Source organism: Herpailurus yagouaroundi, unplaced genomic scaffold (assembly GCF_014898765.1).
Source record: "Herpailurus yagouaroundi ecotype Mexico unplaced genomic scaffold, PumYag 205, whole genome shotgun sequence".
Taxonomy (NCBI): domain Eukaryota; kingdom Metazoa; phylum Chordata; class Mammalia; order Carnivora; family Felidae; genus Herpailurus; species Herpailurus yagouaroundi.
In genome coordinates, this window is record NW_024412436.1 from 3516398 (window position 1) to 3532031 (window position 15634).

At 47.2% G+C, this 15634-nt stretch overlaps 1 protein-coding gene across 11 annotated transcripts in view; it reads left to right on the plus strand.

Annotated features, from left to right (window-relative positions):
• The window catches only part of SELP (selectin P), a 40211-nt gene extending 26681 nt beyond the window's left edge, over nt 1–13530 (plus strand). For 6 of the 11 annotated variants that reach the window (XM_040451602.1, XM_040451600.1, XM_040451604.1 and 3 more), the window contains 7 exons: nt 2791–2976; nt 4334–4546; nt 5792–5977; nt 7405–7524; nt 10617–10647; nt 12145–12200; nt 12863–13530. In XM_040451602.1, coding sequence (XP_040307536.1) covers nt 2791–2976; nt 4334–4546; nt 5792–5977; nt 7405–7524; nt 10617–10647; nt 12145–12199 — 791 coding nt within the window. In that variant the 3' untranslated portion in view covers nt 12200; nt 12863–13530. The remainder of the gene's footprint in view (nt 1–2790; nt 2977–4333; nt 4547–5791; nt 5978–7404; nt 7525–10616; nt 10648–12144; nt 12201–12862) is intronic. The other 5 variants (XM_040451605.1, XM_040451608.1, XM_040451601.1 and 2 more) reach the window with 4 other exon arrangements.
• The last annotated feature ends 2104 nt before the right edge of the window (nt 13531–15634 follow it).

Sequence of the window (15634 nt, forward strand, 5' to 3'; positions counted from 1 at the left end):
GACAATTTATGCATTGACGTGCAGTCACATACACTTACTTCATGGGTTACAGGAAGATATCCGTGAAGATGGTTGTGGTAGACAGCACTGTCTCAGAAGTCCATGAAGATAGAGCACTAATCATGTGATAAAAGCAATCCTTATCTGTTTTCTATTCTTCTTGTAATCACTCAGGTTTGGGGACAGTTTTACAGGAGGCTTAAGAATAGGACTGTTTTTTCAAGTTACCCAAGAGGTCATTCTTTGGTAAAAATCTCTTCCTCTACGTCTGCCCTCAGCTCTTCCACAGATGTAGTTCAGCCATGTTTGCCGGGAGCCCGTGATGTTCCAGATGGGAGTTAGACTTCCCGTGTACCTCATCAAGGCTGCCTCAGGCAGGAAAACCTACTTCCGCACTTGATTCAAAGTCAAATCCTTAAATTTATTTAGAGGCCTTTGTTTGGGCGAGGTTCATTCTTACCTAAGAGGGTTCAGAGACTTTCACATACAAAACAAAAACAAAAACAAAAACAAACCAAAAAAAACCACACACACACACACACACACACACACACACACCTGTATCGACAATCTTGGCGGAACAAGACTGACAAAATGAAGACCAAAGCAAGAGCCCCAAGTGGATTTAATGCTGCGGCAATTCTCTTGGTGTACTGAAAGTCACTTGAATCAATTTTTTAAAACAGTCACTTCTCTTCAGACCAGCTAAAAACACTTGTTAGAATGCATCCAAATTAAATTGTGCTCATGGGCTTTTTTGTTCATTTGACAAACGTTTCTGGAGCCCCTACGATGTGCCAGACCCTGTCCCGTGGATGCAGTGTTGAAAAGATGACAAGGTCCCTGCTCTCCTGCCGCTGACATTGTGCATTTCCTGGGGTTTGAGAATGAAATCCCAAGAGTCTGAAAAAGTTGTTTTAGTGAAAATGTTCACAGATGATTTAATGTCTGTGACGTTCACCAATAGATTTTTTAAATTTTTTGTAATGTTTATTTTTGAGAGAGAGAGAGACAGAGTGTGAGTGGGGGAGGGGAGGAGAGAAAGAGGAGACACAGAATCCCAAGCAGGCTTCAGGCTCTGAGCTGTTAGCACAGAGCCCGACGTGGGGCTCAAACCCACGGACCACGAGATCATGACCTGAGTGAAAGTTGGACGCTTAACCCATGAGTCACCCAGGAGCCCCACCAATAGATATATTTAATAAATGTTTGGTAAATGAAATTGACCTACCAACATACATTTATTAATTACTCAAAAATCTGAGCATTCTAAACTGAAATTCAGTGTGTTACTTCAGTTATTTGAGTGGACTCAGGCCATGAGGATCCACAATCTTTTGGTGGATAGCCTGTCACCGGAAAACATGTGGGGTGATATGGAAAGGCCAGAAATACCACATTCCCATGAAGTAATTACCTAGGACTTCAAGAGGTTTTATTTTCTTTTGTTTTTAAGGCAAAAGTGCTAAGCAAAATGAGCCTGACTGACCGAGGCACTGCTTTCAGAAAGCTTGGATTTAAAGAAAGAGTAGGGGCGCCTGGGTGTCTTGGTGAAGCGTCCAACTCTTGATTTCAGCTTCAGGTCATGATCTCACAGTTCACGAGTTCGAGCCCCACTGTCAGTGCGGAGCCCGCTTGGGATTCTCCCCCTCCCCTCTCTCTGCCCCTCCCTTGCATGCTCACTCACTCTCTCTCTCTCAATAAATGGACAAATAAGTAAATGAAAAGAATAGTCACTCAGTTTGTCAAATATTTCATAATAAATAATAGTCTTATGTCAGAATTTAATGGAGAAAAAGACATGATCCTAACAGAAATATATAACTGCAATAATTTGTAAAATGATTTTGAAGGAAATGGTTTATTAAATTAAAAATTCCCGTATTCATCCACTTGGCAAACGATTGCCGAACACTAGCTCTTGAGCCCCTGAAGCGTGAGCTGTGAAAGACACAAAGTCTTATGGCTCTTGGGTTTTAGAAGCGTTCCATCCAGTAGGTGAGGGGAGATGGGGCATGTGGTAAGACAACATAGGAGTTCAGACGAAAAACTGATGCATTCGTAGGAGAAGCCTTTAGGCTGCGCTGATCAGGAGACACTCTGCGGAGGCTGCATTCAGTCGGAGCCTCCAGGATGGGTGGGATTTTTTTTTCAATGAAAACGGAAAGAAATTCAGGGCAGCGTGAGCCAAGAACGAGAGGCAAGTCCACATGAAGTCAGTTCAGGGAATTTCCAGGGACTAATCTAGCTTAGCCAGGAGCTCTTCCGCTTTCCTGTTCTATGGAACTGTGGTATTTGAAAAAAAAAAAAAAAAAAAGCAGCCTGAGGATCCAAATGGAGGCAAAAGTTTAGGACAGAGGATAGTCATTGTGTTTTTAGATATGTTGAATTTGAGGAGATGGCAGGCTACCTAAGAAGAAGCGGCCTCGGGCAGGGCAGAAGTGAGTCCTGGACTGAACCCATCCAGACTGGATAGGGAGAGCCATGGGAGGCACAGGCGCAGAGAGAAAAGGATAAAACTGTGGGTTCTTCAGTGTGACTGCTTAAATCCTTGACTTCACTCTTGTCCCTTCTACCTACACTTCCCTCTGTGTGCCCGCCATCCCTCCTCCTGCCTCTGTACTAAATGGCCTGTGTCCTATTTTTTGTGGGACACCTGCTGCCTAGCAAAACACCTGACCTAGTAGGTGCTCAATAAGTGTTTGTTCAATAGATGAAGGAATGAATTCAGTGCAAAACTGGCTTCTGAGGAAACTTGAAGATTGTGACCTAATTTCTTTGACTCTCCAGCCATCAAGTGCCCAGAATTATTTGCCCCAGAGCAGGGAAGCCTGGCTTGTTCTGACACCCGCAGAGAATTCAGTGTTGGCTACACCTGCCATTTCTCCTGTAACAAGGGCTTTAAGCTGGAGGGATCTAATGATGTTGAATGCACAGCTTCCGGAAAATGGACAGCACCTCCACCAACCTGCAAAGGTAAAATACACTCACTGAGACCACTCTTCTGGAAACGTCTTCAAAAGTAACAAAAGCCCATATAAGCTCTTACTATGTGACAGGTATGCGTGATTGCATTATTATCGTGAAAGCTTTGTTTCTTGTTACGAAATATCTGTTGGGATCTAGGAAACATAGCCTATGGATTTAAGAATTTATAAGGAGTGACAGGACTTCTCACTTTTGTGAAATAAAAGATATATTGGTGCTTTTTTCTTTTTCCTTCTTTTGAGAGAGAGAGAGAGAGCATGTGGACAATACACACGAGCTGGGGAGGAGCTGAGGGAGAGAGAGAGAGAGAGAGAGAGAGAGAGAGAGAGAGAGAATCTTATTTAACCAGGCTCCCTGCCCAGCACAGAGCCCAACGCAGGGCTCGAGCTCACAACTGTGAGACCATGACCTGAGCCAAAACCTAAGCCATGACGCTTAACCGACTGAGCCATCCAGGCTCCCTGAAGTTATATTTATTCTTTTCTTGTTAAATGTTTATTTTTTGAGGTAATGCGAGAGACAGAGTGCACGTGGCAGGTGGGGGGGTGGGGTGCAGACAGAGGGAGACACAGAATCCGAAGCAGGCTCCAGGCTCCGAGCCCTCAGCACAGAGCCTGACGAGGGGCTTGAACTCACGAGCTGTGAGATCGTGACCCGAGCCAAAGTCGGACGCTTTCTCGACTGAGCCACTCAGGCGCCCCAATTCTTAAGCAGAAATTTTCTTTCGTAATTTTGGCCTCTTTTGCTCAGAGACCTTTACTGAGTCGATTGTATGTTCTCCGTGTATTCATTGTGATGAGAAGTACAAGGCGTGGGGGTCACTAACTCAGTTTTTCAAATCGAGGAACTGAGAGAGAGGTCATGAACATCTTTCTGCGACATGGAAAGTTAGCGACAAAGCCAGTGGCATCGTGCATACCTTACATTTCATGCTGACCTTTGACCAGCAGGCAATGCCACGTCCCAATGAAGCAGCGAGGCAGGCAATTGGCCTGTGTGTATTTCGCTTTCTACTGAATTTCTACGTTTTGGCACCAAATCTTCCTTTTTCTTTCTTTCTTTTTTTTTTTCTTTTGTCAGTATTGGTAACATTGACCTCATGCCCCACACCCCGTTCTTCCTGGGGCCTAGAGCATTACCTCCCCAAGGGTATTTTTCAGTATTTTTTTTTTCTCACCTGGTTTTCCATACCTGAGATCGCCAATCTTCCTCAACGTCCTTGAGAAGCTGTCGCTAGAGCCTTCGTTGCTACAGAAAGAGTGGAAGGTGCTTACGCCACGTCAGTCTTCACCCCGTTACGTCCCGTGTGACTGGGATCTCTCTAAATGGAAACGCTTTTTCACAGCAGGTGTGGTATCAGCTCCTCTCTCAGAGGTTCGATGCCCAGCCCTCATCACTCTGGAGCAGGGAACAGTGTCCTGTAGGCATGGTCTGGGAACCTTTGGCCCGAATACCACGTGTTACTTTGGATGCCACGCTGGATTCACCCTCACGGGAGGCCGTGCTCTCAGATGCAGGCCTTCGGGACAATGGACGGCGGGAGCTCCCAAGTGCAGAGGTAATGGCAATGGGGCAGGCGGTTCGGGTGCTATCTTCCAGCTGGTGCCCACGCACAGTGTCGCCCCGACCTGTTGAAATCGCATCCAGCCCCAACGACCCCTTCACGTGTCGGCTCCTCGGTGAAGTCCCCACCGATCCCGGTGAGAGGTAACCTGCCGCAGGCGTGTCGCCGCTCCCCTTGCTGTGTCACAAGCGAGTGGCCTGCTCTCGAAGACGTAAGGGAGGAAACGCTTGTAAAATGTCCAAGTGTGTGAGGACAGCAAGTTGTGAAATACACGCTGCCGTTCCACGAATTATGTGATAGTGTGAACATGCCGTATTTTCATAGCTGGAACCTGAATGAAAAGATATGCCATGTATGATACCTCTGGAAGAGCTGTCACCCCCTGCGGGAGGTACCGTGTCTCTCCCATCTTTGTATTCCCCATGAAGCACAGGAACAGCGCTTTGTAAATGTCACCATTTCTCAAGAATGTTTATTTGAGTTCAACTTTATTTCCTGAGCTTTAGTTTCCTATCTACGAATTAGGGACAATAACCCGAAGTTCCCTGAAGATAAGTTTGATTTTTTTTTTTTTTAACGTTTATTTATGTTTGAGAGAGAGAGAGAGACGGAGAGAGTGCAAGTGGGGGAGGGGGAGAGAGAGAGAGGGAGACACAGAATCCCAAGCAGGCTCCAGGCTCCGAGCTGTCAGCCCAGAGCCCGAGGCGGGGCTCGAACCCAGGAACCATGAGATCGTGACCTGAGCTGAAGTCGGATGCTCAACCAACTGAGCCACCCAGGCGCCCCTCCCTGAAGAAAAGTTTAAAGGGGGTGACATTCTCTACTTCATTCAAACTTCCAGAGGCCAGCCATGCTGAACGCTTACCAAGTGTCTCAATAAACATGTGCTGACATGCCAGCAAATCGCCCATGGCAGTAAGAATAACATTTAGAACAGCGGTGCTTTTGAGAAGCCAAATACTGAACATAGTATTTTTGTAGGTAAGATTGATGGAGCCACTAGGGGGTATTTATTGAATGCTCCCTCCTGGTTCTTCAGCTGTCATCCTCTGAGCGGACATCTCAGTATGTGTGATCTTGGAGGAGCTGGTGTGAATGTCAGCAGTGGCTCATCTTCCTTCTGATCTTTCACATTCCTACCCCAGCCGCTGGCAACGCTAGCCAGGTCGCAAATGAAACCAGAATCTCTGTTACCTTCCTTCTGAATGTTTGTTTTTCCCGCATTCCTTCTTTCTGCAGCCGTCAAGTGCTCCGAGCTGCGTGTTAGCGAGCCAGGCACGATGAACTGCTCCAACCCCTGGGGAAATTTCAGCTACGGCTCCACCTGCAGCTTCCGTTGTCCGGAAGGCCAGGTACTTAATGGCTCAGCAAGAACCGCATGCCAAGAGGATGGCCAGTGGTCAACCCCCATGCCAACCTGCCAAGGTATGGATTAGGAAGTCATTCGATAAGGAACATAACAAAATCAGTATTCCTTTTCTGTGTATTTCTTTAATTTTTTTTTCTTTCTTTAGTTTAGAGGAGAGGGCATAAGTGGGGGAGAGGGGCAGCAGGAGAGAGAGAGAGAGAGAGAGAGAGAGAGAGAGAGAGAGAGAATCTCAAGCAGGCTCCACACTCAGCACGGAGCCTGATGTGGGGCTTGATCTCATGACCCTGCGATCATGACCTGAGCTGAAATCAAGAATCAGATGCTCAGCCAAGGGAGCCACCCAGGTGCCCCTGTTCTGTATATTTCTGACAGTGGTCTCACTTTCACTGGGTTTCCCCTATGTTTAATAAATATTTCACAATGAATCAAGCAGAATCTCCTTGCCTCCTGCAGAGCAGTGGGAATTAAATTCAATGACTCTACAGACAATCCCCACTCCAGTGCGGAGTTCACATTTGTCAGATGCACCCTCTCATGTCTTTATAACCTGTGTGTAATAAATACATCTTGAAGTTTCAGAATGTTTTTAATGGGAGGTTATTTCGTGAAGATTCCTAATTAATGATCTCAGAAGAATTTTCTGTACCACACGCCTCTAAAAACACACGGGGGGCGCCTGGGTGGTGCATTCTGTTAAGCGTCCGACTTCAGCCAGGTCACGATCTCGCGGTCTGTGAGTTCGAGCCCCGCGTCGGGCCCTGGGCTGATGGCTCGGAGCCTGGAGCCTGTTTCCGATTCTGTGTCTCCCTCTCTCTCTGCCCCTCCCCCGTTCATGCTCCGTCTCTCTCTGTCCCAAAAATAAATAAACGTTGAAAAAAAAAATTTAAAAACACATGGATCTGTTTAAATGAAGCTTCATCTGTTTATAAGGCTTATCTCACCCACCTTCCTTTTTCTTTTTCATTTTTTTCTCTACGGCTTGTCAGGACTACCTTTTGTTGCATAACTGAGTCTTTGATTGCCAAAGAAAAAAAATTACCCATGGTTTATTTTATTTGCTTAAGTTTCTACTTCTTTAATCATTTAATTCACATTTTTTTACATTTTTATTTTTATTTTAGTATAATTTGTCAGATTGGTTTCCATAGAACACCCAGTGCTCATCCCAACAAGTGCCCTCCTCCCTGCCCATCACCCACTTGCCCCTCTCCCCCACCCCCCGTAATCCTTTCATCCACTTTATTAGGGCCCCTTCACCTGACTCCCTTGGAAATTATGTTTGGTGTTGAAGCATTAGGAATAGAACTGGGCCCCGGTTAGCATTCTATTGCAGTAGTCTTATGGCTTCCGGATGTCTGGCGCCAGGCTGTCAGCACAGGACTTGATCTCACAGCTCCGAGGCCCTTCTCGGGGCCCTTCTGGAAGAATGATGGTCTTCTGCACAACATGCTTCTCATGCCCCGCGTGTATGTTTGTTTTGCAGCAGGGCCGCTAACTATCCAGGAAGCCCTGACTTACTTTGGCGGGGCAGTGGCTTCTACAATAGGTTTGGTGACGTGTGGGACCCTCCTGGCTCTCCTAAGAAAGCGTTTCAGGCAAAAAGGTAAATAGGAAAGAGTCTTCTCCTTCTTTTCTTCTTTAGTGTCACGAGGGAGGGGCCATGAAACCATAGCGTCAGGAGTTCATGTTTGAAAACACGTTTGCGTTCAAAGGAAACAAGCCCAAGAGAAGTTATCTTGGGAACTGACCTCGCATCAGAATCACCTTTATAAAAAAATTACAGGGACGCCCGGGTGGCTCAGTCGGTTGGGCGTCCGACTTCGGCTAGGGTCATGATCTCACCATCCGTGAGTTCGACCCCCGCGTTGGGCTCTGGGCTGACAGCTCGGAGCCTGGATCCTGCTTCTGATTCTGTGTCTCCCTCTCTCTCTGCCCCTCCCCTGCTCACGCTCTGTCTCTCTCTGTCTCAAAAAAATAAATAAAAACATTTTTAAAAATTTTTAAAAATACAGATCCTTATAAAGAGAGATCTGGAAATTGGTCCGGAAAACTGAATTTCTCAAAAGCCCTCCCCTCCAAATTCTGATGATGCCCCTTGGCCCATTGGCATTTGGAGGCCTCAGGTCTAGGGAACCTTAGTTACCACCAAGACCAACTGGAAAGGACCGTGCTTCCCTCCTCATCTTTCTTTCATGCAATAGTCACTTATCGGCCGGCAGTGCTTGGTAGTGGGACCCAGGGTAATGGCCATGATGTTAAAGACTGTGCAAGCCCAGTAGGGAGACGGATAAGTGAAACCTAAGCTAATGCTGAAGTAGTACCTGTGTGAGGCCAAAACACACCCTGGATACGACTGGAACACAAAAGAGAGGTGTCCCAACCAAACTGATAGGTCTGCAAAGGCTCCTTTAAGCTCTACCTTGGAAGAATAAGAAGGATTTCCCTAAAGGGAAATAAATGGAAATAGAGTTCCAGCGGAGAGAATGGTGTGTGGAAAGACCTGAAAGGGGTAAGTGGCCAGGCAAGCGCTACGTTCAGCATTTTGGTGCCTCTGAACCAAAAATGCTGTGGAGGAAGCGAGAGAGAGAGCCGGAGGCGTGGAGGGTAGCTGCTCAGTCATGATCTGGGGTGGCACACTGAGAGATCTGTACGTTCTCCTGAAAACTTGCAGCGCTGATGCAGGATGGAAGCAGGGAAGTGACCCAATGGATGAAGACGCTCTATGAGGGAGGCTGTGTTTATCAGACTGTTCATCAAAAAAGGAGCTCTAGGGGAGCCTGGGTGGCCCAGTTGGTTAAGCGTCCAACTTCAGCTCAGGTCATGATCTCATGGTTCGTGGGTTCGAGCCCTACATCAGGCTCTGCACTGACCATGCGGAGCCTGCTTGGGATTCTCTCTCTCCTCTCTCTCTGCTCCCCCCCTGCCAAATAAACTAAAAAAAAAAAGAAAGAAAGAAAAGAAAGAAAGAAAGAAAAAAGGAAAGGAAAGGAAAGGAAAGGAAAGGAAAGGAAAGGAAAGGAAAGGAAAGGAAAGGAAAAAAAAAAGAGCTTGGCTTAGGATGAAAGAAGGGAACCATCTCTTATGGATTAAAACATTCTTTCTTTGTCTGGTCCAGATGCTCAGTCATGAGTTCAGAAACCTCTCTTCACACACTAATGGGGCTCTTCATCATTTCTCATGGAAGGTAACAAGGGGCATCAGAGGGGTCAGGAATGCTCAAATGCAGGTGACTGAGAATGGCTGTCATACCTGATGGAGCTCTCATGGAATTGACTTTCAGCTCTGATCATTAACTGCTCTAGGGCAGACCCTCTTGTTCCGCACTTGTAAGTTCTCTCCATTCACAGAATCACCATCACATTGAGGCTGGTGTTCTAAAGTTCCTTCACATACTCTCCTGTGGATGGGTGAGTAGGACGATAGACAAAGAAAGAGCGTCACTCAGCTTAAAGAGCTGCAACCAGTCCCTCTGTGTGACATTTCTGTTTCTTTAACCAAATCCAGAAGGCAGAAGCAAGAGTTCCTAAGACCTAGAACCTATTCTCCATAGGAAGAATAGGAATCACATTAGGATGTGATTCATGTAGGAATCACATTATTCCTGCCTTCCCTGCCCCCCCCCCAGTTCTTTCTTTAGACTTGAGACGTTGCCAAAGAACCCTCCAGACCATGACGAGAGACCGGCAGCCGCCCATCCTCCAATATCTTTAATAATAAATAAATCTGGGCGCCTGGGTAGCTCCGTTGGTCAGGTCATGATCTTACAGTCATGAGATCTGCTTGGGATTCTTTCTCTCCCTCTTTCTCTGCCCCTCCCCTGTTTGTGTGAGTGCTCTCTCTCTCTTTCTCTCTCTCTCTCAAAATAAATAAATAAACTTTTAAAAATAAAAATAAATAAATTCATTTGTGAGGATAGGGAATTTTCCTTGACCCACTGCAATGTGATTTTAACTTTATAGGACTCTATGGTCAAATAATAGGAAAATGCTGCGTACTCTGTTCCTCTCCTGCAAATTCAAAGTGCACATTCATTATCACATTGAAGGCTCAATAGTGCTCTGTAATAAATATACTTGTTCCCCTTCATTTGGCTTAGTGTTTTCTAAATTTATTTAGCCATAAGATGCTTTCCCCTTTTATCTCTCCACGGGACGATGGGCAGGCCGGCTGCCATATTTAAAGTTTCCCCTCTGCGAGCCCATTGTTTGGATTAAGACAGGAGGCCCTGGTCACCCATGTTACCAGAGAAAGAAAACAGCCTTTGTTATGTGGGTATGGATTTGTTTACACAATCGGCTTCCCAACTAGTGGCTGGGGGAGTGTGACTCAGGTTGCAATGACAGGGGACCTCAAGTGCCAAACAAATGGGTTTCAAGAACCAGCGATCTCAATGTCAACAGCAACCAAAAACAGCCGAGAGGCTGACGGCAAGGACCAGAGGACAAAGAAGAGGTTGTCACTGAAAAGCAAGAGAGGAAACATGAGTGGAATGTGGATTACATACTGTCAAATGTTTCCATTCAGCCCCACACGGGTCCCGATGCACAGCTTGTTCCCAATGCACCCCTGATAATGAGCCTGTGTGAAAATCAGTAACAGACTTTCCCCAATGACTCTTACCACTGATGACCTTTCTCGTTCATCTAGTTTTTTTTCCCTTTAAACCAATCATTTGTGTCTTCTTGCTTATTCCAGATGATGGAGAAAGCCCCTTGAACCCTCAAAGGTAAGAGAGACATGTTGCATGGTTGAGTAAATTTTTCTAGTTTGACTTTGTAACTCACTGTGATATATCAGAATGACTGTACATAATGTCCCCCTTTTGCAACAAAACTTTTGCAAAATCCCCCTTACTAATTCTAAAGTCAAATACACAGATAATATATCCTAACTACACACAGTGTTTTTAAAAAAAATCAGTGATTTACTCATTGTAAAGTAAAGGAGAAATGAAAGGGAAAGTGATACATGATAGAAATAAAACGCTAAAGCCGAGGGACTACTCGAGTGGATGTGATGAGGCTTGCACCTTTGGGTCAACACCCGTAAAGACCAACAGTCAGTGACCAACAGTTTTTAGTGACTCAAACAGCATCAGAGGCATTGCCAGCACCAACCTGATTTCTTTTTTTTATTTTTTTTTTTCCACATTTATTTATTTTTGGGACAGAGAGAGACAGAGCATGAACGGGGGAGGGGCAGAGAGAGAGGGAGACACAGAATCGGAAACAGGCTCCAGGCTCCGAGCCATCAGCCCAGAGCCCGATGCGGGGCTCAAACTCACGGACCGCGAGATCGTGACCTGGCTGAAATCGGACGCTTAACCGACTGCGCCACCCAGGCGCCCCTGATTTTTTTTTTTTAATGATGAATGACTCTGGTAAAGGATTGGAAAACCTGTTATAACCTTCTCTCAATTCACATGGCAATTGTAATTTAAAAGACACAAAAAATACGCTATTATATTTAAAGCAAGATAAGTTCTAGACTCAGAGGTTATTCACCTACAGGAATATTGAGTAGATATCCTAAAACTGTATGGAGTGAAGGATAAATCTTTTGCGTCATGTGCCTATTAGGCTATCCAGTGCCCCTGGCCCTTTCCCCCACTAAATGTCAGTAGAACTCTTGATCATTGTGAAAATGAAAACAAACAAACAAACATAGGGGGAAGTACTACCATGCTTTGATAACTATTGCCAGATGACCAGATATCAAGCCTGGGTATTTTCTAAGGATTTCTTCTCCCCAGGAAGAGGCATAGTGGGTACTCAGTACCTATAGCTCAACAATAACTTAACAGGGGTGTACGTGCAATGCAAATTGCCCAGAGCTGTTAAATGGCATCTCCAAAATACTGCAGGCATTTAATTTTGTTACCATTTTTTTTTAATGCTTATTTATTTTTGAGAGAGACAGAGACAGAATGCGAGTGGGTTAGGGGCAGAGAGAGAGGGAGACCCAGAATCGGAAGCAGGCTCCAGGCTCCAAGCCGTCAGCCCAGAGCCCAACGGGGGGCTCGAACTCACAAGCTGTGAAATCATGACCTGAGCTGAAGTCAGACACTCAGCCAACTGAGCCACCCAGGAGCCCCAGTTTTGTTAGCGTTTCAAAGCAGAATTCTGGGGTCGGGTGTTCATGCATGATGTCTCAGGAACTCTGTGCTGTGCCATCATCAAGGCCCCAGAACCACATGGAAAATCTTTGTGTTTCTGTCCTTTAGCCACCTAGGAACATACGGAGTTTTCACAAATGCTGCATTTGACCCAAGCCCTTAAGGTAAGTCACCCGTGAAGATATTTTTGAAGTAAGTGAGGGGAAGAGAAAGAATACTAAAACTTGACTTTTTAGTATATAATCAGGAGTTACATTTTTAAGCATGTATTAAATTTTTAAGCCTTGAAGGAAATTGCGTTGGCAGCAGGGGACAGGGTACGTCAGTAGAGTGACAATAGAAAGTAAGTTTATGCGAGGATTCCCATTTCCTCCGGGATAGAAATGCTCTAATAAGACATAACTTCTTTCAGGATGTGTGACATTCCCATTAATGGCCGCTCGGTAGTATTAACAACACTGCGGACCTAAATTTCATATATTAAAAAACAAAGAAACAAACAAACAAAAAAAACACTGCGGCCTTGCTTGATAACCACAAGTCACACTCCTGGAAACATTCTACAAACTTTCATGCAGCCAATCCCCTATGGGACCTGCTGGAACACAAAAATAATTGGTTACTTTCTCTGTCCCCCAAAGCTCAGTATGAGTAGTTGAGTTTCCTAAGGAAAGGAGCCTAGATGGCAGATTATCTAGAATCTAGAAAGAGCTTATGTTGATCCTCGGGGACAGAAATGCTAAGAGCTAGCTAGCTAGCTTGCTTGCTTGCTTGCTTGCTTTGAAGGAACATGTAATTATTTCAATTTCTTTCGTCTCATTTTCAGAGACCTGTCCTCCTGGGTCACCTCACTCAACCTCCATAGGATCCTATTTTTGAACATCAGGCTTCCTGCCAGACTGGGCTGTAACTGTGGCATATTTGCTGCAGCTTTCTGGAAATACTTGTAAAAAAAAAAAAAAAAGGCATGAAGTTTCCTGTAGATTAGTCCTGGATGACAGCAGAAGGATTGTGCCACAAGCCCGAACTCTCCACCCACCCTTCCTGCTTCACCTCTTCCTTAAGCCTCAGCAGCCAGGACTGGATGCCTGCAGTGGTCTGTGGGTTTTGCCCAGCTGTCCCTTTCTTGAAAGACTCATTAGCCAGAGACTGAAGCATCTGACTTACCAGAAGACCAGACTGTGGAAACATAAAAAATGCCTCTATTTTTGGATTGGAGGAAGGCATACTCTACTTTGTTGGGAGGCAGGTGGTATCTGTGACTTGAGGGGACTTCTAGAAGATCTTCTGGGGTCTCCAGTGCTTGCCCTTCATGAAGCTTATCACACCCTGGCTGCAAGCCTTCCGAGAAGCCTCTGGTTGGCACCAGAGGGTGCAGAAGACCGAGAATCAAGACAGGAAGGCACGTGTCGCCTTCCCTCCACCGGTCAGTCCGCCCAAAAGGACCTCAAGACCAAAATTCAAATGTGCAATTAAAAGGATTCTTCCCAAATACCACGCTCTATTATTTGACGTTTTGTTCAATAAGGTCTTGTGTACATCATTTTGTTTACATCAATGTAATGCATAATTACTGCTGTCCCAATGGTAGATTGACCCTTCATTCAGTCGGCAAATATATACCACACCACCCCCCCCCCAACACACAAAATCAGAGAAGAAAACAAAGTCAGGAAATCAGAGAGGCAGAAAAAAAAATCTTTATCACCTGAACGTTCTGTAAGAAAGAACAGATGTTCTTTATTAAACCACATGTTTAATGCATAGGTTGTTGAAAGTTACACAGTAGTTATCCGGAACTGATGCCAAAAAATAGCCAAACGGGACAGTTGCCTTGTCTCTGTGAGGCAGTAAACGTGTCCTGCAGAACAAACAACAAGTGGGTGCATATGCAAATAAAAATGGCAAAACAGTCTAGCTAAAGGGTTACAGTAACTTTGCAAGAGCTTCAGTGGTAACCTTGGCGGATTTAGGGACTCGCTGCTCTTAAAAAGCTTCTCATATCCTGTCGACAGCATCTCTGACTGCTTATCTTAGGCCAATCACTGGGCTGGGTGTTGCAGGACGGTGGCCACCGGCCCTGTGTCTGGAGTCAGAATCTGCCACTTGTAAAAGCTCCTCTGGGGAATTCTGATGGGGCACCGGCTTTCAAACCACTGCTGTCACAGATACAGAAGAGTGAGGCCCTGTTCCTGCTCTAACAGCTGATCATCTAATTGGGGGAACGATAGACATCCCGGCAAAGCAACAGAGGGCGAGCAATACGAGTGTTTTGTTTGAATACTGCTGTAGGAGCTCATAAAGTGGGAAAGGCAACTTGAGTCCAGAAGGAGACTCAGAAGATACTCCTACCGGGAGACGGGTAGGACTCTATTTGAACTCAACCAGTGGGCAGCAAAGACGAAGAGATGGGCATTGTAAGTTGGCAGAGTAGTATCAGCAAAGCAGCAGACAGAAAGAAGCCTGCGTGGAGGGAGAGTGAAGCCTGGAGGGGGCCCGACGTCACGTGACATCACCTCGTGCGAGGTGCCCCATTACAAGGTATCCAATCTACGGAGACAAACCGTTGAGACAGAAGCTTGGAGGCCCGCAGGTTCGGGGAACCTCGGACAGCGACAGTGATGCTTCGAACAACCTAAGCCTCCGATTTTCTAGCAAGGGCAAAATAAGATCTTAAGGCCCTGTGAAACAGCCCAGTGCTCGGGGAGACACAGGGGGGGCCCTGCAGCGGGAAAAAACACAATCGGAGTAATACGCGTGTGCGGGCTCCTCTCAGCTGCGGGCGAATCGGGCACCTCACAGTATTCTTTTATCTTGCTAACAACTGCATCGGGGGAAAGACTCTCATCCCCCTCTTGGGCCGATGTTAAAACCGAGCTCTGAAGAGGTTGCGTCGCCGACCCAAGCCAGCACGGCGCGGGGAGTGGGACTGAGGTCTGCTCTGCTGGTTGCCTCTGCGGTGCTGCCTCCGTGGCCTCGGGCCCTCCTCCGGCCAGAGCTGGGCGCGGGCAGCAGTCAGTGCGGTGGTCCAGGCCTTCCGGCCCCGTGCCCGGGCTCAGGCCCCCGCTTCCTCCCCTGCAACTGCAAGGTGTCCCTGTGCCCCTACCACAGCAGAATACCCTTTCCCCCAGATCGGGAGACCGACGCGGCTAGGGGCGTGGGGTGACGCCGCCCTGGGAACCGCAGAGGGCGTAGCAGGTGTGGACGTTTTCGCGGTGGGTGGCGAGGGGCAGCGGGCTCAGCAGGTGCAAGGGCCGGACAGCTTTTGCCCGCGGCTCGTTAACCCCTGGGCCCCGCCCCGCCCGCGGGGGCCTCCATTTCTGCCCTTCTCTCCACCTGCGGTAAAACATTCACCAGCCCCTCGCCCTGCCTCCTCCCTCCCGTCCCCGCGGGCGCGGACCCAGCCAACCCCCTTTGGCCTGGAGGGGCGCTAGGAGGGGAGGACGGCTGGAAGCCGCGGCGGCCTCGGCGCCCCGGCCGAAGAGCGGGAGGACACCGCCACCCGCAGCCTCCCGGGGCGCATTGCAGCCGCGACGGCGGACTGGCCTGCTGCGCGGGGCGCGACCGGCGACGGACGCGAGCGCGGCCCAGGTCCCCT